The sequence below is a fragment of the Haliaeetus leucocephalus genome, unplaced genomic scaffold (assembly GCF_000737465.1).
Source record: "Haliaeetus leucocephalus isolate CR32 unplaced genomic scaffold, Haliaeetus_leucocephalus-4.0 Scaffold473, whole genome shotgun sequence".
In the NCBI taxonomy this organism is placed as follows: domain Eukaryota; kingdom Metazoa; phylum Chordata; class Aves; order Accipitriformes; family Accipitridae; genus Haliaeetus; species Haliaeetus leucocephalus.
In genome coordinates this window covers 6,940,464-6,964,412 of record NW_010972909.1, presented here as the reverse complement: position 1 = coordinate 6,964,412, position 23,949 = coordinate 6,940,464, and the positions used below count along the sequence as shown (strand labels likewise).

Genomic DNA, 23,949 nt, shown 5'->3' with positions numbered 1-23,949 from the left:
CACTAGTCCCCAAACCCCTCTTCCTGATAAATGACCTTCTCTCTGGAGTATTTAATATTACTTTTGGCAATAAGAGGACTGAACAGTACATGCAAACTGGATATTAAAAAGCCTTGCTTCTCCTTGAGATCAATTAGGATGACGTACACAAACACACAATGAAAGTATGAAATATTTTAATGTGCAGCTCTGCATCCTAAGATATGGGCAATCAAATTTCTTGCTTCAGTAAGTACTGAGATCAGGGGTCATGAAGGAAAGTTATTTCCCCCCCACAGTACAACACTGCTTAATTGCTTAAATGCATAGAAGTTTTCTTTAATTTTCTTCAGCAACAATAGGTATTGGCCCTAAATAGGGTCAAGAAAGGTCTTGGTACAACAGTTCCAAATTAGAGATAGCAAGTGAGTATAGCCAAAGACATCTGGCACATAAGAATATGATAGATTCCTACCATATTATTAATCTGATCAAAAAGGGATTACATAATTAATTAAAAAAATCTTGGCCACCAAGAAACAATTTCAACAGAAAACTGCATTGAAAAGCAAAAAATAGACAAATCAACCAGGATACAGATCATGTTAGCATGACTTACCCTTATGCATGGCTTGAAAAAAGTGGAGGAGGGTAAGACAGAGAATGGTCATGGACTTGTCAGGGAACAGGCTAACTGTATGGGCTCGTTAACCACAAGCAGTGAAGTGCAGAAGAGCTTCTATGCAGCATGATGCTGGGCATCAAGTATCAGCATTGTCAGAGGAATGCCGTTACTTCAGCACAGAAGTGCAACAGATGAAGGTTAAGTCTTACCTTCCATCACACCTGCATTACTATGAATGCAAGTAAAAAAGGGTTAACTTCTCTTAGAGCAATATCTTGTAACTATTACACCACTGCCCACAGCATCTTCACCCCTCCCAATGTAGCTATTTGCAGGCATTATTAAAATAATTGAATTATTTATTTCATAAAAACACTAACAATAATGCTAACAAATACTTTATTAAAATGATGGCTATCTACCTTTTTGGACTGCTTTCTAGCCAGAATGCTTCTTCAGTATTCACTCTTCACTTCTGTAATCTTCATGCCTTTAGGAGGCCACATGTGTGCCTGACAGCCTCACATTACATTATCTGTGAATTTCATTGCATAAAACTCAGGGCACTTTCTTTGAAAAATACTATTCATGACTTCCCAAGACTTCTTTCCAATGACATCGATCACATACACTCCCACAGAGTGTAAAAGCAGCAAGGTAGGTCCTCCACCCTGGCCTAAGAACCTCAAACCACATGTTTTCTGAAGTGGCAAGGCTGCATGTGCTAAAGAAAATGCCAGGCTTCACCATGAAGACTTTGGTTAGCTTGGACAACCCCCATTATTGGAAAGCAAGCAAACAGAAACTTGCTTTCATAAGGACAACTCAGCTACTAAGAGCAATAGGATGAAACTTCCAAAATCCTCCTAGCCAACACCTGTTACTCTTGTATCAGTGAGCAGCATCCTCATTGAAAGGTACACACTATATCCTTTCTCTCTCCTTCGCAAGTACTCTCCTCTAACAGATGGTCAGTTTACACGTGGTAAAGATGCACTGTAATTACGAACTCCATTCTCATTAGCCATCCTCCAAGAATACAACAGCTCTGTCTCACTTTTTCTGATGAGTATGTGCTTCGCTTCATGGTAAACAGCAGCCAGAAAAACAAAAAATACAGTCAATTTCTACACTGGGGTTGTGTGGAAGGGCTGGACTGCAGATCACCAGGAGACAGAAAGACAATTCACCAAGGGTGGGAACCCTCACTTGTGGGTCAAGGCACACCCTAGTAATCAGCATGTGAAGTTCATCTGTCTTCTGGAAGGATTTACAGAGTGTCATTCATATTCCCTTCACCTTTCAATTACTTTTCTCATTTCAAGAGCTCTCACCACATTTACAATCAATTGCTCTACAATTATTTTTAGAACACAACAATCACAAACTAGAGACATTAGCAGGACTCTGGCTTTATAAAGGCACAGATTTACTGCTTCCCCCTTCCTGCAATTCCTTTTCTCTCCAGTTGGAAAAGCCAGAGGAACAACACAGAGATAAATCACCTTTTTCAAGAGTCATTTACCTTCCGCAGAGTCTCCAGACCGTTCTGGATTCAGCATCACTTCCGAATGGAGACATTGTGGACTACTGGCAGTGTCTGCAGAATTACTGACTTCAGAAATCTCTAACACCCTAGAAAAACCATCATCATCTAGAGGTCTAAGGGGAGGAAGAGCAGTACTGCAGTCAAGACCTTTAATCAAACCTCTGGAGACATGGGTTCAATTTCAGCTCTTTCATAAATCACTCTCTAACTTTATATTCCAGCTCACCATCTGTAAATATATATGGAGGAGTATTTCCCATTTCAGATCACAAACTCTCAGCTGCTGGGAGCACCGTTTACTGTCTTTTCATTCATAATCTCATCAAGCAGAACCTCAGTTGCTGAGTGGTATCCTGAAATGGTACTTTCTGCACATGGCAACGTAGGCAGAGCCCCACAGTGCTCCACTCTAGGTTACCTGCAGGGTCCCAGGAGGAGTAGTAGACTCACATAGACAAAATAATAGAAGTTAAAGCTTCTGCCCAGGACAAATTTCTTGGCTGGCAGGTACATACTATGTACTAGGGCTTAAGTTAGTGTTTGCTAACTAGTTTAGCTCTTTGCAGCTCAACTATCAATTTTTCACTTATTTTAAACTTCTCATCAGCCTAGCAAAAACCTGACTGCAACAACCTGCCTCAGATAATTCTGAAACTGAGTATTTGTGACCCATAAGCAAGTCAGTAAAAAGCAGCTATTTTCTACTGCCAGGTCTGACTCCTGGACAGAAAATTATAATTATCAAGACAAGATTATTTTATGTGGCAGTGATGACACACAATCCCTTTCAGAGAGCTCTATTTTCCATTTCAAGCAAATAGATTTTCTGTCCTGAGCATCAAAAATTTAAACCACTCATATTCCCCAGTGTTTTGCACTGAGCGTGGCTCTCTTCCAAAAGGCAATGTCAAAAAGCAGTAGGGAGGTCCAGTGTTACATCTCAATTTTTTTGCATCAGTTGTGTTTGGTTTGCAGTTATCAAATACAGTTTTGTGGATTATTTTTTTTCTGCTGACTGTGAACCCTGAAATATCAGCTTTGGGTTTTAGAGACAAGCTGAGCTATTTTCTTCTGTCACACCTTCACTAACAGCAACGCTTCCGCAGGCAAGTTCTGTTTGTCCAGAAGTTGATGCAGTTCTACTGTACAGGGTCTCACTGACGCAACAAAGCCACTATTTCTGTGAAACATGCAGATCTGCTCCTGGGCTGGATAAGCACTAAAAGGACGAGAAGTTAAAAGCTCTCCAAGTTACCTCAGTCACCAAAGTCAATAGACAAGACTACGTACATCACAGGTGGCTAACTTACAGCATTCGAGCCATGTATGGCTGGAATGCTGAGTGCACATGACACTCATGGGTCAGGCCTATCTGACTACATACCCAGGTCAGCCTCATGCAGTAACAAAGCAAAGGGACATATAAGAAGTTGTTGTCACCACAGGCTCCCGAATTACTTATAGAAAACCCTTTCCCCAGAGCTCTCCTAAGTATGAGGTATGTACCCTGTGGCATTCCACTGCTGAGAAGTTTAATTCAAGTCTCATAGAGTTGGAAGAGCTGGACACCTATAAGACGCAAATGGCTGCATTAAGTGTCACTTTTATACAGCTCTCAGACCACAAGCAACATAGCTAATAAAATGTCATCTCATCTGCTTGCTATTCCAGAGGTTGTTACAACTACAGCAAAAAATAAAAGGGGGAAAAAAGCAGAGAGATGATCTATAACAGTCAGGGGACCTGACCAGAAGGGAAGGGAATTACACAGTGCTACTCTTGGGTCCTCCCTCACGACCCTGGTTAAGACAGTCAAATCCCCTGTATCACAGATGCCTATCTCGTATTCCTTAATAAAGAGCTTTGAAATTTGAAGAAGGAAGGTGTCTTAACACTCCTTGTCCCTATCTTCATCTCAGACTTTTTGTTAGTTTTCCTTTCAGGAGGGTTAGCACAGGAAAAATATTAGGCTTCTCCTGAGCCTTGACTTTGTTTGTTTGTTTGTTTGTTTGTTTGTTTGTTGGGCTTATGCTCATGAAAGGCAGCAGTAGAAAGCAACTTGCACATAACCACAAAGTAAACCCTGTATCTCCCAAGTCCTTGGGCTCTTCTCACTTTTGACCCCGTTTTTGCTTTGGAAATGAAAAAACTACAAGGTCTTTCATCTACAGCACAGATAAGCAAAATATAAGACACTGTCATGCTTTCATCTGCCAGTGTATCTGAATCCGATTTGGAAGGAATCATCACCAGGCATCTTTTTGTGAGCAAATCTATTAAAGGAAACCTCTGTAAAGAAATTGCCTCAAGGCTACAGTTCAGTGGTAGCTATGGCAGTGTTCCTGTGCTGCTGGCTTGCACTCACTGTGGAAAGTCCCCATGAAGTCATTAATAAGTGGAGCTCTTTATGCTTTTGCCATGGGATCACATGGGCGTATCAGTCCAGAATGAGCAGGAATCTCTTTTACAAAACCACGCTATTCTGAAGATAGAAGAATGGATTCATTTAAGCAGGTCTTCCCAATTCAGTACCTTTGAATAAGAACTGTTAAATAAAAGCTCATGTAATTTGTCAGCTGAAATGTATTTTCTATCCCTATTACTATATTTGAATAAGTAGGCTCTGAAAACAACTTTAAAAAGTATCTTCCTAATTAATACCTTAAACCGAGATAACTTGGAGTCATGTGACTTCAGAGCAACTAAATCAAGGTGAGAGTTTTTGCTTAATGCCAAAGACATTTTAAATTAAGTCTCCCACTAAATGACAGACAACTCCATTCATAGGAAAGAGAAGAAAAACAACAACAACAACAACAACAAAAACAGTAAAAAAAGCTAGAACAAGTCCATGCACCCTGGAAGTCTGCAAATAGAAACATCCTTGTCATTAATCATTCAGACACAGTGATGCTAAACTGAATATTCAAGCCAAGATCCATCTCACTTTGCTTTAGCCATCTACAAAGTAATAATTTAGAAGCTTTTGTAATCATGTTTACCTGTCTGATCTGAAGTGTCTACCTTAGAACAAGTTTAACCATAGCCTCTCTGTCAACTATGAAGGGAGCTTTTGGGGAACCTCTCAGATACAGCATCCATAGCATAGATCTCCATAGCAGACATCTCTCAGCATAGATAGATAATTAAGGCAAGATGACTCCTGTCCATGGAGCTGGAAAGACAACGGAGTCTTCAAGACACAAAGAACTCTGTCACAAGCTGTTGAGAGCAAGCTTAATAAATCCTCAGGCACTAGCATCTGGCCAGTGACTGAATAGGGTACCAGGCATTCAGGAGTTTGAAAACTGGCCATCAACCCATTCTTCTTTCAGAGAGCTGACTTCAGCAGCAGCAAAGCCCAGTCGGTGATAAAAGCTTTCAAAAATCCTACTTTTGATTATGGATGTTTGAGTTCAGGACTTCCCTTGAAGTTGTTAGTTTGGTGGGTTTTTTGGTTGTCCGTTTCGTTGGGGTTTTTTGCAATTGATGGCTCAGGTATCATTTTCTAAAAATGGATCTCAGGTAGGACTAGAGTACAAGGCTTGATTTTCCAAGTACTTGCACAGATGTTATAAAATAACAACTTTACTGAAAACAATACAGTCTATTAAAAAGGCATATTTTAATGGGCTCAACAATTATGAAGTACTCAAAATCAATTTAAGTTAGGCATATTCATGACCAAGAGTACTCAGTCTTTCTCCAATGCCCACTGGTTTCACCCTGGAGAACCAAAAATATTTGCACCCTCTTCTTGCTCCTTCTTCCTGGAGTGCTAGGCAAAAGGCTGCCTCTGCTCACTCTCAAAGAGCTGAGCTGTGCCTTATCATTAGAACAATCTCAAACTTGATCACGTGTAATGTCATGTTATCTGTGTTTCTTAACCATTTTTAGATTAAAATATTGGAACACCTAACTTAAGCAAAACAAGCACCACAAATACTACCTAATCCTTTAGAGAAGAAATAATTCAGGGTCCATCCAGCACAGTGATGACATTGTCATGTCTCTGGGGCAAGCTCTGTGCTCCCAAGGTTTTTCCTTTCAAGTGTATGCTCCTGATTCTGTACACTGCCTTTTGTTTCAGCACTGCTGTGCTCATTCCAGCCCTAAGACAGATCTTAAGTCTATATGGTCTATATAATCATAAGCAGCCATAATTCAATAAGCCTGTTTTTCCTCTTCATGCTATTGGGTTTGAACATTTTCGTTGCTAAACCTGCCCACAATACATCCTATAACACAGATAACCTTGAGCTGACTACCCAGAAAATACATTGCATCCATGACCAGACATAAATCTGCACTGATACTGCAGCAAAAAGAGCCACTGCTGAAATGAATGCCACATTAGGTTGCAGTCTTGGAAGAACAGACAGAAGTAGGAGACACTACAGGGCAGAAACAATGAATGAAGAAGCCTCCCTCTCTCCCCCAAGCTGCAATGAAACCAAAAATTATGCCAGAGACTGTCATTAAAGCAGTATTGTAATTACAGCTTCTAGAACCTTTTAGCAATAAGTTGAGGACAGAAAGAAGGTTCTTTAGAAGGTGCTGAGCTTCTTTCAACAGAAAACAGAAAAAATCTACGATTATCCACTCAAAAATCTGAAATTGTGTCAGAGAACTGTATGCACGCAGGCACAGTGCTATCAGATTTATAAAAGCGGTGCCTCACACAAGTGCAAATGAACCCTCTCAGCTTTCTCTGATGGAGGCTGGGAAAGAAAGCAAATAAAGCCAGCAGCTGTTATTCCTCAGAAACCTGATCATAACTTCATCAGCATCTTTGCTTCCCCCACTCAGTTACTCAAATTTTGAATCACAAAAGTACAACATAGTACCAGCAAGGCTGGGCATGGAGAACAGATACGTAGGTGTACAGCTAAACTTGGGACAGCAACAAATTGTGTGCTGTGGATTCTGGCAAAAGAGAGGAGGAGGAAAAGACTAGGGGGGGCAGACGGGAAGAAATTAAGACCGTTTTTATCCTCCCCATTTTCTTTCATATTTCTTTATGACACACGCTGTAAAGCTTTAAAAGACAAAAATACTTCTATGTCTATGTTCCCACAAGTAAAAGACCATACAGAATTACAATAGTGTTGTTTTCCTCCTTTTATATTAATTTTATGCACATCCTTCTTGAATATGTTTGTTGGAGAACTCTTTGTAGATCCAGCGTCAGGATCTCCTAATTGTGGTTGTAAGAGTTCTTGAATAATAGGGAAACAGAAACCATCCAGATCCAAACAAGAAATTCTTTCTCCTTTCCATTGCTCTGGCTCCACTCCCCTATCTTCCTGCTGTGCCGTAATGCTATCTGTTCATTCGCGCTCCTGAGAACCTCCCAAGATGTAGGAACTGTGACAGCCAATACCTACAGATGAGTTATACATAGAACCACAAAACAAGGTGGAACACCACCAAAAAATACCAACATCAGGGATACAGGAGATAAGGACAGCCTCGAGGAAGAACAAATCTTTTCCCACCTTTTGTATGTCACCTTTTGAGATTAAAAAATAGGGAATGCTACAAACAAATAAAGAGTTTCATGAAGAACACATTCCAGGGTGGGAAGCACACAGAGAAAAAAAAAAAAAATCAGCGGTTAAGAACCAGAAAAATTAGAAGTAACAATTTAAACAACAGTGAAATTTCTGATAATGTGTCTAATTGTATGGCACAGAAGAAAATTAATCCTTAACTTTCTAATTTGGATTTATGGAAGAAGCATATAATCCAGTGGATCTTCAGCATGTAACACACAGCAAGTATTTAAGCTTCCAAAAGCATGCGCTGCTCCAATCCAGGGATATGCCATTTGGAATAGGTTGGGGGGAACTCATTAAATCACTTGTTTATTATTCACACTACAGGAATGTGAATTCTATTGGCAAAATGAATCAATCAGACAGCAAAGAGCTATTCTCTGGAGTCTACATTAATCAGCCCGACAAGCTGTCACTAAGGATTGGGTCAGGCTCATAACATAGCATCCAACTAGTACGGAAAAAAATCCCCGAGACTGCTGAAATAGGGAACAGTTCACCCATTTAAAGTTGTCCCCAGAGGCTTGTGTCAACCATTTATTACTGCTCACACACAGCTGCAGAAGCTTTTAAGCGAGAAACCTGCATTCTTGGACGTTCCAGAACTGTGTGTGTTGTGATCACATGCTTGATCCCAGCTATTTCTGTAAGGACAAGCAAGATGAAGTATCCTGAAAGAAATACTGTTGGGGTCTAATATAGCCCTTTGAAGAAAACACATTCAGGAACTTGAAAAAGAACTAAAACTAGGACACATGTCAGAACAGATACACTGTTAGGAAACACACAGGGTTGTCATGCAGTCTGCACTTCAATAAAATGTTTAAAAAAAAACACCACCTCTATTTCTACAGGCTATTTTTCATACAGGCACACTGTTTTTAAGGTTTAGCTGTTCTCCGACCTCCCTCAATGTAAGTCTAAAATATAAAGTATCATTTAAAAATATACCATGCATAAGAATACACAAAAAAATTAGCTTTTTATTAAAGAACAAAACAAAACCACGCAACAATTAACCCACCCCAGCCCTAGTAAAAATAATGAACTCCTAAAATCTCATGATTCTGAGATATACACCCTGTTAATGAGACTAAACATAACAGCTAAAACAAGCACTAGCTGGACTGCAGGAGCCCTGATCAGACCAGAAATAAAGGTACTGTGGAAGAAAAAAAAGCAGTCAGCAGTTCTGAAAAATACTGTGAAGCAGTGTAACACGTATAGCAATGCATAAAATCAATATACTGTACTAGAGAACACAATCAGACACTGCGGCTGCTTAGATGGGGGAGCGATAAGATCGATGTTTTTGTTCTTGTCAGCACTTGCACCAACTGTACGTTCAAGCTGGATGGAGTTTCAAACTAAGTATGACTTCCAGTGACGCAGCTGCAGGATGGGCTAAAAAAACTGCTGAATGGCTCAAAGAAGCAGAAGTGTTTTAGCTGAAGTGTACTTCAGGAGAGGCTACAAGGGAAGGCAGGCAGATCCACTCTCGGAGGCAGAAAAAATAAAAGGATGAAAGTGTTTAACTGCAGCAATGTAATATGAGTGTAAAAGCTCAAAATGAGGAAGAAAACATTTCTGTCCTCACAATAAAGCTTCTTCAACTCACTGAACTCTGTATGGAGTGCTGTGCATGCTGCTGCTCTAAACTTGATGTTAAAAGCCACACCACAGTACACCAGGACAGTATAAATATTAGTATAAGCATTTAAATCCAGCCCCAGGCTGCACTGGCAAGACTACATCCAGCCGATCAAGGGATGTGATTATTCCACTCTACTCAGCCCTTGTTAGACCACACTTGGACTACTGTGTCCAGGTTTGGTTGTCCCAGCTCAAGAAATTGGAGACCATCCAGCAGACTACCACCAAGACAAACAATGGGCACAAGTTGCTTCAGGGAGAATTTTGGTGTGGCTACAAGAAAAACTGAGAACAGATTGAATGAATTGAGAACAATTAAACATTGGGATAGGTTACCAAGAGAAATGGTGGAATCTCTCTTGCTATAAATACTCAAGGCTGAGCTTTACAGGGCTTTGAGTAACATAATCTAAGGCCTTGCTTTCAACAGAAGGTTGGACCAGATGTTCTCTAGAGGTGCCTACCAACCTAGAATTTTTCTATGATTCTATGATCTAAACATATGCTATGCTAAGCACTGCTAAATACTACTTTTGCAGTAACCTCATTTTAAATTAGAATTTCTCTGATTTTTCCTCCCATTCCAGTATTAAAATAAAATGCAATGCAATAAAATAAATAAAAACAATAATGACAAGCAGAAAGGAGGACAGTTCACTGTTTTTCAGAATATCTGTCAGCATCTATTGAAGTTATCAAGCAGCAGGCTTAAACAGAAGTGCCCTTTCACAGAATACATAATTAAACAAATGAACTTACTGCCAGAAAATTTAGGAAGGCCATAGGATAATTGACTCAAAGGAGTTCCATGAATTTGTTCAATTCCTTTAGTGTCTATTCAGCATTCTTTACCATCGACTTTCAAAGACAGAATATACAAACATTTGGTCTGATCCAATATATCTAGTTTTATGTTTGAGCCTCATGAATGGGAGACAAATCAAACCACTAGAAGTCAAACATAGTAGTCTTAACTGTCTTAATTTGTAACCTCACTACAGTTCAATTTAAATGCTCACAGCAGAATGATAGAAACCCTACCACTAACATCTAATAAATCATAAAGCACAAAATGTTTTATTCCAATTAAGTTGTCAATGGAAGAACAGGCTAAGAAACAAAACATGGAGAAAATCTGACAATAGTGCCAGCTTCCATTTCTACCTAAAGGCAGAAAGCAAGAGTTAAAATTCCCAAGAAAATGGGATTCCAACCTGCCAAAGTAACAGATAGCTCTACCACACCAAAGTCATACATCATAGCCACCTCCACAGGTCACTTCTATGAGCAGACTAGATAACACATTAAAAAAAAAAAAAGCCTAAACAAACACAAAAATAACAAAACAGGATCAAAGATAACACAAGCTATCTGCATTGTAAAGTACATCCCGTAAGACACAAAACCAATGTTGCACTGAAAGACATAAACCCAACATCCTCCCAGATGCTGACAGTGGGAAAAAAGATCCCACCAGAGAGTTCTTTTTACATTCCACACGCTGAAAAAGCCATTAAAGCAAACATTGCTCTGACAGTAGAAGACAAACATATGGCTTGAGGGGCCATGGAAAGTAGGAAGAATTGTTGCTGTCAGACATGCAACAGGAAACTTTTTCATCTTCTTATCTCTACCTTCTCTAAGTGTTAAATGCAATGTTGGTTTACTTATCATTTATGGAATTATTTTATTAGCTGGAGTCATTAAAAAAAAAATAAATTACAATGGACACCATAAAGAGAGACATCCCATAGCAAAGTCTTCACCTGGAAGAGAACTTCAGTTTTCTTAGTGACACTTTGCAGGTGGTGGGGAGATTTAGGATTTATGTTATGTGTCACGAGAAAAATCCCACTCTTCTAGGTACTTCTGGAAGTCGGTGACACGGTAGACCTCTGGGGTACACAGCAAAATAGAAGGATGATCTACAGGTCCTAAAGCTGAAAGAAGTTTTGTGCCCACGGACCTTGCTGCACAAACATGTGGAGTTCACAGGTGGCTTGCCTGCATCAAGTCTCTCACAAGGCATGGCGTGTAACAGATGGCCTGTTGCTTAAGACACTTACCAAGGACTTTAGAGATCCAGATTCAATTTCAGTTTAACTTTGTACAAGTCTCTTAGTAGGACACATCTACACCATGGATATAAACAGATTTAAGCTGTCTCTGCCCAAGCTAATCTGGAAAAGAAAGTGCAGGGAAGACCGCTGCAAAGACACCCAAGCTCAAAATAGGTGATCAGCAGGATTTCTGAGCTCATGGGAAACACCATGCAGAACTCAACACAAGCCTACCCGTGCTGAACTGCGATGCATGCGGACTTGCTAGTTCTGGTCTCCAATAGCTCCCAGGCCTCTACCCTGTGCTCCACTGCAGACATTCTGTTTGTTTTGGTGGCTCAGCTTTCCATCTGTGTCAGGAGGATAAAAGCGCGCCCCATACTTACAAGGTGTCAAGAGGATAAATATATTAAGTGGTCCTAAGGCACTCTGGGATTATGGCAACAGATGTAATGCCAATTCCTTAAAGCAGTGAAAATGGAGATGACAGGTCAATCAAAACTCTAAGGAAAGAGCACAGTTTTTTCTAATTTAACTGTGTCTTTGCATCCAGAGGACACTGGAGAAGTAAAGGCACTCTTTGGGACACAGCAATAGCTAGATGAAGTGGAAAAAGGGGTGGGGGGTGGGGGCGAGGGGTGAGCAGCACAGAATTACAGGACAATAAGATTCTTAACCACCAATTTAGTTTAAAAGTACTATGAAATGAGACAAAATGAGATGTTTGCATTTCTGAATTACAATCCATTGATATAAAGCTCTCTTACCTGCTTGAGATCATAACTGCTTGGAAAATCTCCAAGACAATACACAGGAAGAAATGAGTCTTGTGAAGAACCCACGCTACTCAGCAGTGACGCAGCGACTAACAAAATGTAAGTATTCAGCAGCATCATTTAAAGAAAAGTGTGCTGAATACATCAGTCAAGAAGCCTAAAAGAACAAACCTCTGATTCAGAAGTAGCCCTTCTAGTAACTTTCAGTTCTCTAAGGCAGCAAATTAAGTGAGAAAATTTGATTGAATAGTACAGTGACATTTCTTTTCCCTCTCTTTCATTTTTGCATCATTTTAGACTCAGTGATTGTACGTTGCAGTACACAGAGGTGATTATATATGACAGAATTACTCCAAGTTAACTGCTTCCACTGTTAAGCATTACACACATTATTTGCACAGTAAACTGCTTGGTTTAAGTTAACATGCTTTGCATCACATGTGCAGCATGGTAGAAACGTGCACACAAGCAACTAAAGCATCTCTGCTAATGACTAGTAATTCGTTAAGCTGATGAACCCCTACAGCTTATAGTCATCTGTTCATAATCTTCATCTTCATCCATAGCTCATGATTGTCTTGCTTCAGTCTTCTTCACCATGAAAAAATTAAAAAACCATTAAAACCCACCTATTTTAATAAAAAAAACCCCAACTTATCAGTCACAACTCCTTACAGTGTTAGAAATTAATAATTCTGTAAGTAACAAAGGATTAGCATACCAGTTTCTGCTGGTTTTAATTCCTTGCAGCAACTCTCAATATGTCATACACTTTTAAGAATCAACAGCAATGTTATCATCTCCTACTGCAGACCTACAATTTGTACCTACAGCAGTAGAAATTGTACCAGAATGCACATAAAACAGAAGTATGGGGAAATCTACAAAAGAAATTAAAAAGATACAAATTCAATCTCTGATGCCTCATGACTTGCCAGTGTTATATAGGAAGAAAGACATACAGACACTAGTTTAATGTATTTTCAAAACTATGTATCCCTGATGCATTGATTAGAAACAGGACAAAGGGTTTTCACGCAGGAGAGTCTGAAGACGGGCATAGAGAGAAACAGGAGTAACAAATGCAGCTTGCAGTGAGGACCAAGTAGATTCAACAAGAATCCATGGCTACAGAATTCCTTCCCCACTAAAACAGAAGCAATATTTGCAAACATTATTCATTGTTTTGACTCTGAAAAGTTAATTCTCATTTTACTGCATTTAACAACAAAAACATAGCAAACACGAGGAGGCAAAGAAAGGAATAAAAGAAATGGTGTATTGGTTTTATGTGGCAAGGTTTTGGTAGCGGGGGGGTTACAGGGGTGGCTTCTGTAAGAAGTTGCTGGAAACTTCCCCTGTGTTCGAGAGAGAGCGAGCCCATACCAGCCGGCTCTAAGACGGACCCGCTGCCGGCCAAGGCCGAGCCCATCAGCGACAGTGGTAACGCCTCTGTGATAACATTTTTAAGAAGGAAAAAAAGTTGGGACAGTGGGAAAACAGCCGCCAGAGAGAGGAGTGAGAACATGTAAGAGAAACAAGCCTGCGGACACCAAGGTCAGTGCAGAAGGAGGGGGAGGAGGTGCTCCAGGTGCCGGAGCGAAGATTCCCCTGCAGCCCGTGGTGAAGACCCTGGTGAGGCAGGCTGTCCCCCTGCAGTCCAGGGAGCTCCACGGTGGAGCAGATCTCCACCTGCAGCCCGTGGAGGACCCCACGCCGGAGCAGGTGGGTTCCCGAAGGAAGCTGTGACCCCGTGGGAACCCTGCGCCGGAGCAGGCTCCTGGCAGGACCTGCAGATCTGTGGAGAGAGGAGCCCATGGAGCAGGTTTTCTGGCAGGACTTGTGACCCCGTGGGGGACCCACGCTGGAGCAGTCTGTGCCTGAAGGACTGCAGCCCGTGGAAGGGACCCCACGCTGGAGCAGTTCGTGAAGAACTGCAGCCCATGGGAATGGCCCACGTTGGAGAAAGTTTGTGGAGGACTGTCTCCCGTGGGTGGGACCCCACGCTGGAGCAGGGGAAGAGTGTGATGAGCCCTCCCCCTTAGGAGGTGAAGCGGCAGAAAATAACATGTGATGACCGTAAACCCCATCCCTGTCCCCCTTGTGCCGCTGGGGGGGCTTGGTGGAGAAATCCGGGAATGAAGTTGTGCCCGGGAAGAAGGGAGGGGTGGAGGGAAGGTGTTCTGCGATTTCATTTTATTTCTCATTTACCTTACTCTGGTTGATTTGTAATGAATTGAGCTAATTTTCCCTAAGCTGAGTCTGTTTTGCCCGTGACGGTAATTAGTGAATGATCTCTCCTGTCCTTATCTCAACCTGCAAGCTTTTTTGTTATATTTCTTCTCTCCCCTGTCCAGCTGAGGATGGGGGAGTGATAGAACAGCTTTGGTGGGCACGTGGCGTCCAGCCAGGGTCAACCCATCACAAATGGCAAGCTAGTCATTCTGTGCTTCAGCTTGCATCCCCTTCCAAGGGGTAACCAGCAGCCCTGTGTTCCCAGTAAGCACAGAGGCTCTGGGTGAGAGGCGAAACAAGAGAGCCAGCATGTTAACTGTGACAATAAACACTTAAAGACAGGTTCAGATTGGTTACTAAGGTTGTAGGGACTCAGCTATGCCTTGACTAAGGACAACAACAAACATCACCAGGGTGTATTGTAACCCTGTGGAAAATGTAGCTGTACCTGCATTACCTGAGCAGTGATAAATCTGTTGTCCACGGTGCCAAGTTTCAAGAGGCATTACTGAAGATGAGCTGTAGATGACTTTTAAATTTCAGACTGGCAGCGGGTCCCAAGAATATTCACAATCCCCGCTACACTGGATGGAGTAGTTAAATGAAAAGGTTTGGACAGCCATGTGAACTTTGGCCCAGCTCAAGAAAAGCAGGAGGAAAGAACCATCATCCCAGTCAAATTTCCAAATACTTGGAAGTTCAATTATCTCTGCTGAATAAATTCAGCAATTTAAGTTGCTCCTAAACAGCAAGGGACTGAGCTGAATGGAGAGCTGAGTTGATTTAAAGCTAATTTGTTTCAGAAAGTTGTGAAATTGCTTTGAGTTCAGTGCCTGCAGCCATTTCTGTAAAGTGATACTAGAAAGATTAAGTTTTATGTGACAAGTCCCCAGCAAGTTCAGCAAATGCTCACTGTTTAATAACACACCTTCAGCCATCCTAGGTTCCTTTACTTGGTTTGGGAGGTGTGGTTTATTTATTTCTGCAAGATACTCAAAGCAAAGCCCAAGGTACCCTGCTGAATTCCTCCTTTGATTCACAGTTTCCATGAGTGGTTGAAAGGTTGGGTAACTCTACAAATTATATGGGATAAACACAGAGGAGCTACTAAGTATAGTATACCATGTTATCTCTGCGACTTGGCTGCCCATTAGGAACATCCTAATTTTATGTACAGCAAAACCCAGACTAACCAAACTTTACTTTCCACAAATTGGACTGCATCCTCCCATCTTTTCTACCCAGGTCTCATTCTGTGTCAGCAGCATTTAAATAAGCAAATTAGATGCCTCCTCAGACAGCCAGATAATGGAGTTACAAGCTCATCCTCTACTTGCATGAGGAAGATTATACCCCTTTGGATCAGCCTCTTGCAGACTTACTTACCTGGAAGGCAGCAGGAACAGACAAAAAGGGAACATGCTAACCAAGGCCCCTTCAAGCAGCTTACTTGTTCTGCATGGGTCTAGGAGTCCAGAGGTAATTAAAAACCGTTACAGTTATTAAGCTTATTCAAAGTTAACAATGATTGTACCCCATGATTATAACCATCACTTTATAAAAGTTGATATCATTGTTTTTAAAAGTTAGGGGAATTGAGACACAGAAGGCTGAAGAAATTTGCTTAAGGTCACGCAGCCAGAGGATACGAGGAATAGAACCTGAGTCATTTATTTATAAAGAAAGATTTAACTCTGGGAGTACGGGGTGGCAGGGAAAGCTGGAGGTGAGTAATTTGTTTTCCAATTTGAAATTCTTATTCCGCTTCTCACTTTCAACGCCTATAAACTTCCCCATATACAAATTATTAAACTATGACCAGCAGGCTACATTGTAACAGATGTATAGGACAAATCTGCTTTTTGAGTCATGAATCAACTCATCGTTTATCCAAAATAACAGACACAAATGGCTCTCACACCTGCCTACAGCTAGAGTGAAAACACTTCCACATTGAAGGAAAACAAAAATAATTTAAAAAAACCAACCCACACCAAAAAATAAAACAACCTGAATAGAATATGCTGTTAGCAAAGAGCAGTTAGTGAGAGGAACACTGTGAAAAATGCCATATCGGATGTCTTCCTAAAACCAGTTATGAGGCCCTCACCACCTGGATTAACCAGTCTAACTCAGCTCTGAAGCAAACCTCACTATTTTAAATTAAAACTAGTCTCAGGCCTCAAATAATGTTTGAATATTAGTCTGTAGTGTCATCATACAGGTTTTTAAATGGACTTTATTTACATCATATTCATTCGGACACCACACCGTTTGAACTAAATATTACCTTTCCTTCTCCTCCCAGCCAAAACATTGACATCCTAAAACACTGCTCTCCCCCACTGCGGTGCATGTTTGCACAGGCACACCAACAGTGCTATACCATTTGGAGGGGAAACTAAAAGCTGGAATCTTTTCACACCTCATCGACTCCCTACTAAAAACTGAATTCTTTCTGCTAATGCGACTGAAAAGATTAGCTTTTTCCAGATTTCACCATCTTGCTTGTTTTGTTTGGGTTTTTGGTTTGGTTTTTTAGTTTGTTTGGGGGTTTTGGGGTTGTTTCATTGGTTTTGAGTAGTCTTACTTTCACAGGTTTGTACCGCAACTGTCACCGCACGGCTGACTTACGTCATTAAAGTCAAAATACGACAGAAGTAAATATCACTATTATGTCAAGAGACAAGCATCCCAGGGTCACTCACTGTCTCTCCCTGTCATTATTCCCTGTGTCAGAAAATGGGGAATATCAGATAATGCAGCCAGAGGGAGGACAACAAAAAAGAGAGAATTTGAATGTGTTTCCTGTTCTAAGCTGTCTGTAGTTAGCAATTTTGTTCTCATTGCAGGGACAAACTGTCCACCCCTCTTAAACCTCAGAGATTAACTTTCAGTTATGTGTAGGGACAAAGTCTCTTCACAAGATTTAACTGTTTGTCCAAAAGGTTCAGTTAAGCATTAAAGCTTTGTACTTCAAACTAAACAGTGCACTACAGTATATGTTCCAGTTTGGTATAAATAAGTATGGATTACCTTATATAAACGATTCTAAAATTCTTAGCTGCTTTACAGTACCAATAGCTCTGACAGCAGCCAGACCCGGAGAATGGACATGTTCCCTTTCTGTTAGTCTGATCTGAGACTTTAGTAATGACCTGCATGGCTGCTGTACTACTGTCTGCGCTCACTGATAAACACACAACATTGTTTTTAATCTACAGGAAAAAATATTAATTAATCCTCCTATAAGATTAAATTAGACAAGTAATTAATGCAGAAAAATACTCTTCAGGAGCAACAGTCTTTATCCATTATTTTAATAACAGAGTATCAGTGAAATATTTGCTGTATTTGACTTTTTGCTGCTACTTCTGGACCAGCAAGTTTCCAGCCCATCTTCTTCTCTTCTAGTCTTATGATTTAGCGAAAGGAAAATTCTCCCAACCTATTATAAAATTTACTTTGAAACTGAATATTTAATATCTGAATTTGTAAATTTGACCCCACTTAACTTAGATAAATGATAACTTCTGCTTACAATTATACCATTAATAAATAGGTACTATTCCTATCAGATTTTTTTGGTAGTAGTTTAAATATAAACAATTTAACAAATAAACCACATTAAGGATCTTCTTGACTATACTTAGCTTTTCCTTGGCTCTTCCTGAAACACAGAAGATCAGAGATTTAATAATCTTGCATATATTTTCCCCTAATAAAATGCATTTTATATTAAAATTAAGCAATGCTAAAATCTAACAAGATGTGTATTATGAATGCTTCACTGTATGTGGACTCATTAACCTTAGTTAAATTAATAGAACAACCCAAAATTTAACCATGACCACAGTCTACTTGCAAAGTTCGCTAGTGAAGTTTTGATAACTTATTCCTGTCACTTCAAAATTTCCCTTTTAGCACCCTATGTAATTCTCATTTCACGAGTGAAATTTCTTTTAAAAACATGTTTTATAGAATTTCCATTTTCTAGCCAGTAAGATTTTCTCATACATTTTGTGAAAATAATTACTGTAATCCTTTTCTCTAAGAAAACAGTGAAGTGAAATCTACCCTAGAAAGACATACACCCTAATGTTTATATTTGGTGATTAACTTTCTTGACAATTAAGCTGCTACCTGTAGAAGCAAAAATTAATATTTTATTTCTTCTGCAGAGCTGTATTGGCTACTTTGCAATCTCCATATGTTTGCACATAATTATTCTTGAAGGCAAACTAAATCAACTAACATTTGTAGTTGCTCGGTCCCTTTGCAAAACATATTATGCACTTAGGATGAATTCAGTGTAAATCATCATCCTAGCCACACAATTAAATACTATAAGCTTCCTTAACCCTCAGCTCAGACTTTCCTAATCTCTAAAAGAAAGCAATGCCAGATGGCCAAGAACAACTGCTAAGAATCAGAGGGCCACAGAGAAATACCTGAAGCTCTTAGTGATATGGTGGAGAAACACCTTCTGTTTCAACTTACTGCTGGGCCCCACTTGGATCAATTTGCTCATACGAGAACCTTCCATGCTAACTAATACACATGCTGCTAATTTTAAAAACTGTATTTTTTTGTCATGAATCTAATTCACAAACACTGAATTCTTGCTGGGCAGAAACAATGCACCACATCTTTATTGTAGCTATCACAGTGACAGTATGTTTGCTACGTAACGACAGAAAGAATCCACTAACCACTGCACTTCTCCATCACCTTCAAATATACACGTGTATACACATATACGTATAAATATTAAAATATATGCCATATCAAAATAATGTGTATAATATATAATATACATATATAACTGGTCTTCAAATACATATGAGCTGGCTGCCAGGCTGAAGGAGTAGTAGAGCTCACTGCCCCATGCGGGACAGATTAGGTCCCAGCCTGTGTCAAGAAGCAAACAATGGAAAAAAGATTCCTCTTTTTCTATAGAAGAATATCCTTCTTTAGGCCAACGCTGAGAATCATTCAAGACAATAATAGTGCCCAGCATTCTGGGATGCCAAAGGACACCACCAGTCTTTGTTTTCAGAGGAAGCGTCTCAGAAACACCATTTTACTATGGCAGAACAACACTTCCCATGAGGTGGGCTTTCCGCTACCGCAGGCTCAGAACTATGCAGCTTTGTGGCAAGCAAGCTGGTCAGCCAGATTGCCTATTGCGGCTGTACAGCTGCTAGACTGGCACCTGTTTAAAGACTCCCTGAAACACAGTTTTTCCACCTTTGTTTCCAGTTGCCTAAATCAGTTCCTGTATTAAACAAAAAACAAAAACAAACCCCCACCCACCCCCCACGAAAATGCTTCTTGCCTTTGTCAGAAGGTAACTGTGTGGAAGTGGTCTCCTCGCCTCTGAAAACCAAGGAGTCTCATTCTGCTTTGAATTACAGGTTCAGAAAATTTCATGCTTAAAAATTCTTCTCTTTTTAAAAATAAGTCACCTTGCATTACAAAAGATGACAGTCACTGCTCAAGAGCAAGCCACAACTTTGTGGCTTTGGACTTGGGTTTCTTAACAGAAATTCAGAAAGAAGCAATGAGAACAGGCAAACCTGGGAAAGGGAAAAATGGGTTAAGAAGAAAGACAGGACTGAAATAGCAGGGAGTGCTTCAGGACAAGGTAGGAGCGGAGGGCACTGGCAGAGCTGTGTGGGGAGCCCAGGGCTGAGCTGGCAGGAGGGCTCAGGGCAGGAGTGAGAGATACTGCAAGTGCACAGTGTCAGCAAGGAGCACGTACAGAGCCAAACATCCAAGACCTGTCAGAGAGCCATAGTAGAACGAATGTAGATTCCAGGTACAAAGCCAGAGGCAGCAAACTACAGAACACCCGTCCGTAGTATGCTTCATTCTAGCTTGCGTTTCCATGAGTAAAAAGAGATGATAATAATATGCATTTGAATGGCTCAAGACGATAAAATAGCCTGGTTAAAAAAAATAAGAATCTAGCAAGACTGCAGTCCTCTGGAAGGATGCATGGGAATATCAAAACGGGCTTACAAAATTGAATATAAGCTAACTAAAGAAGAAAGGGGGACTTCTGAACAACTTAAACCAGGCTGGTGGACCAAATTTCTGTTGTAAACTACTTTGACAAGTACCTGACATCTTGCATTTAGCATTTTTCTATAATCTCTCAGATTCACCATTCTAGAGTATAATTTTCATTCTGTATAGCCTGGTTCATACAAAAAGCATTTTTAGACAGAGATGTGGTGACAAAGTTTAATAACAGAAAGAAAAGTGGTATAAGCCTCACAACAAAAGACATGGTGGGGAGGGTGTAAAGGGGATTAAAAGGTAAGAGTTGAAGAAGCACAGGGCACTAGAGAAATGTTCCAGATGGTAAGCTAGTTTTAACCTAAGAAGCAATGTGTTTGTATAAAGGTCCAGTGGGAGCAGAGCAGAGAGAGATGAGCACACAGATGAAGGCTGAAATATTTTTACAAGTTCAAGGAATAGAAAACATGGACTCTGAAGGTCTGATGCAGAGTCAAGAAAATTGCTGTTTGGGAAGGAGATAAAAGCAAAGAAAGACATTGCATCTACCGACCTGAGGGGTAAGACATACCTAATGACTGATGATAGAGGACATGAGTAACGGTATCAGAAAAAAGCTGTTCCAAAACTAACCACAACATAAAGCATATGAAAAAAATACTTCCAAGGTGTCAAAGTAATGCAGCATTGGGTCAAATAGCCAATTTGATATAAATCTGGTGTGTTCAAAGTAATTTATTCCAGAAATAGTTAAGGCAACTTTCTGGTAGGGTTTGTGTAGAGAAATGAAAAAAAAAAAAAATTACAAGTGAACTTTGATCAGATGTTCTTCAGTGTCCAGTTCTACCTTCCTATTTAAGATGCCCACAAGTTCAGTTATTGTAGCATTTCAGTCTATTACTGATAAAAGCTCACTGTTGCATGAGTGGTTCAACACTGTACCAAATCTCCCATTAACTCTTGCTCTTAAAGGTTATTTCAGTAAGTGGGTCAAGATAACCAGAGAAGCTGCTAGTAAGGCTCCTAGTGTGAACAATGATATCTCTACACCAGAGGCAGCTATCAGAACTAGACTGTTAATGCCTCTTTTTCCAAAATAAATCCAGGGTAGGTGTTTTCATTTGTTTGTGAAGCATACTGTATATTTCTGGATCACAACCATGAATGATTTTGTTCATGTGCCCAAGCTTTGCAACCATCCGGAAAGCAGTGACCTTTGATTTCAAACTAAGCAAACCGATTCATATTGGGCTACATTCATGCATACTCAGTATTTCAATCAGTCTGTGATTTCCTCAACAATACTGTTCGCTCAAGGATGCCTAGCTGCCAGATGACTTAACTTTTCCTTCTTCCCTTGTACGTGACAATACTTTGCCCAAAGTAGCTATTACGCTTTTAACTTGCTTGCTGAGGCATTGTTATGACTCCTCATGCCTCTTGGCTGACAGAGGAAAATCAATTTTGATCCCTCAGAAGCAAGTGCAAGTCTCCAACTTCACACACCAATGTGGACAACTGCAGCTGAAACTGAATCCAGATTGACCATTCTAGTCATTTCACATTTATGCTGATACCTTAAGAGGCTAGAACACACACGCGTTATTGTTTTTAATTGAAGAAATGGGACAGAACTTCCTTCAAATGAAAAAGCAGTTTGTCAAAAGAAGTTTACAAAAAGTAAATGAGATTTATGGTGACAATGAGAATGTACTTCAAATTTAAATTAACCTGCAGCTTAATGCAACATGAGGTATTACAACAGAATGCAAAAATCCTGCCACTGCAGGATTTTAATGCTACAACAATTCTGCTCTTCCTTAAAGGGCAACAATTCTGCCCTTTCTTAGATAACCCAGTTCAAAACACATATTAGAACAGCAAGTCTGAGGCATTAGTAGCCAAACTACAGTAACCAGGTAGTAATATATAGAAAGCATGTACATTTTCCCAATAGACACAAGTTTAACATTGAAAATATTCCAAGCAGGTACGAGAGGGAGGGAGGGGAGGGGAGAACTTACTGTACTGCTTCAAAGATGCACTATACACATAATGCAGCAGTACAGGATACACTAACAAATGAAGGCAACTGAAAAGGCAGTACTCACCCAAAATATTAAATTGAAAAGGAACATCATGTATTTCAAACAACACAGGCAGCCTCTTGCCATGTTGCACTTCTTAAATTCTAAAAGGAAAACAAAGGATAGATCCAGGTAAAAGACCACGTATTTGCTGCCTTTGGGTGCACTGTATTTGTCACTTTTTACGCCAGTCCCAGTCCCAACGCCGGTCCCGGTTCCGACCCCAGTGTGGCTCTGTGTGCGTGATCCAGTTGTACCATAGAAAGCTCCAGCAGTAAAACCTCGACCAAATTGCCTCCCTGAGGTAGAAGGTTTAGCAAAATCTGAGTCTTTGCTATCCAAAGATGGACTCCGGTGAATTGAAGAATCCTCACTACTTGACTTCTCCATGATCTCTCTTTTCACAGTTGTCAGATTTAATGTATAGCATCTCTCAGCATTAAATACAGTGCCTTGCAAATGCCACAGTACGATAAGAGCTGTCTGTGTTTTGCTTCTCTTTTTCTTCGTACATAAATCAGATAATGACTGCAGAATTTATTCACTGCATTGTTGCTGGTTTTATTTTTTTATAGCAATGTAGGCTGTACTCTGTCTATCTGTAGCATGGATTTATACATTAATATCCCATGCAAGAGCATATTCATGATTTATCTCGATGAATCAGTTATGCAGAACTTCGATTTTTATTCAAAACAGCCAGAAGCTCTTTCTCTCCACTCCTAGTCTACAGCCCTCTCATCTATAGGCAGCAGATGGTCCTTGCATCCATTTCCAAAAAGCTTCTGCAGTACACCTGGGAGACTCTCCTCGAGCCGGAGCACTTTCCTTGCTCTCAGCTTCCCTCTCTGTGTCTCTCTGACTCTCTCTCACATGCTGTCTTTTTTCTTTCCACCCATTTGCAGTATCTCATTCAGTAACCAGCTATCGGAGCGCACTCTGTGTTTCACTGCTGTTGCCGTGAAATCATCAGCAACTGCAACCACTGGGCATTTCCCACAGAAATCCCTGACCTAACTATCGAGTAATAAATCCACCCTGCTGCTCGCCCCTCCCCTCTGCTTTCCATCGGGCCAGTTAGCAGAAGCCTTCTCCCCCAGGGCACGCCTCCATGACATAATATCTTTAATAGGATTAGAATTACTCTTGACTATACAAGTGCACAACAGAAAATCTCTTTAAATGTCAAGTACTGTTTAGCTGTTTATGAGCTAGAACTGTGAGGTAGTGATACTCCTTTAATGCAATAAAATACTGGAAAAGTATGGATTAGATAGACAGGTGCTAACCTCTCCCTACTCATTAAATTTACAGTGACTTACATTTTTTTTCTGCCTTAAACGAATGCCGCCATGGGAGAAGGAACTGGAATAGACTAGCGCCCAGCATACACTGAATAGGCA

The 23,949-nt window shown here is 40.4% G+C and overlaps 1 protein-coding gene across 1 annotated transcript in view; it reads right to left on the bottom strand.

The window, feature by feature from the left end:
• TSPAN9 (tetraspanin 9) overlaps positions 1-23,517 on the bottom strand; it is a 100,349-nt gene extending 76,832 nt beyond the window's left edge. Inside the window, exon 1 of the mRNA XM_010575406.1 lies at positions 22,571-23,517. Coding sequence (XP_010573708.1) covers positions 22,571-22,936 — 366 coding nt within the window. The 5' untranslated portion in view covers positions 22,937-23,517. The remainder of the gene's footprint in view (positions 1-22,570) is intronic.
• Positions 23,518-23,949: the final 432 nt, after the last annotated feature.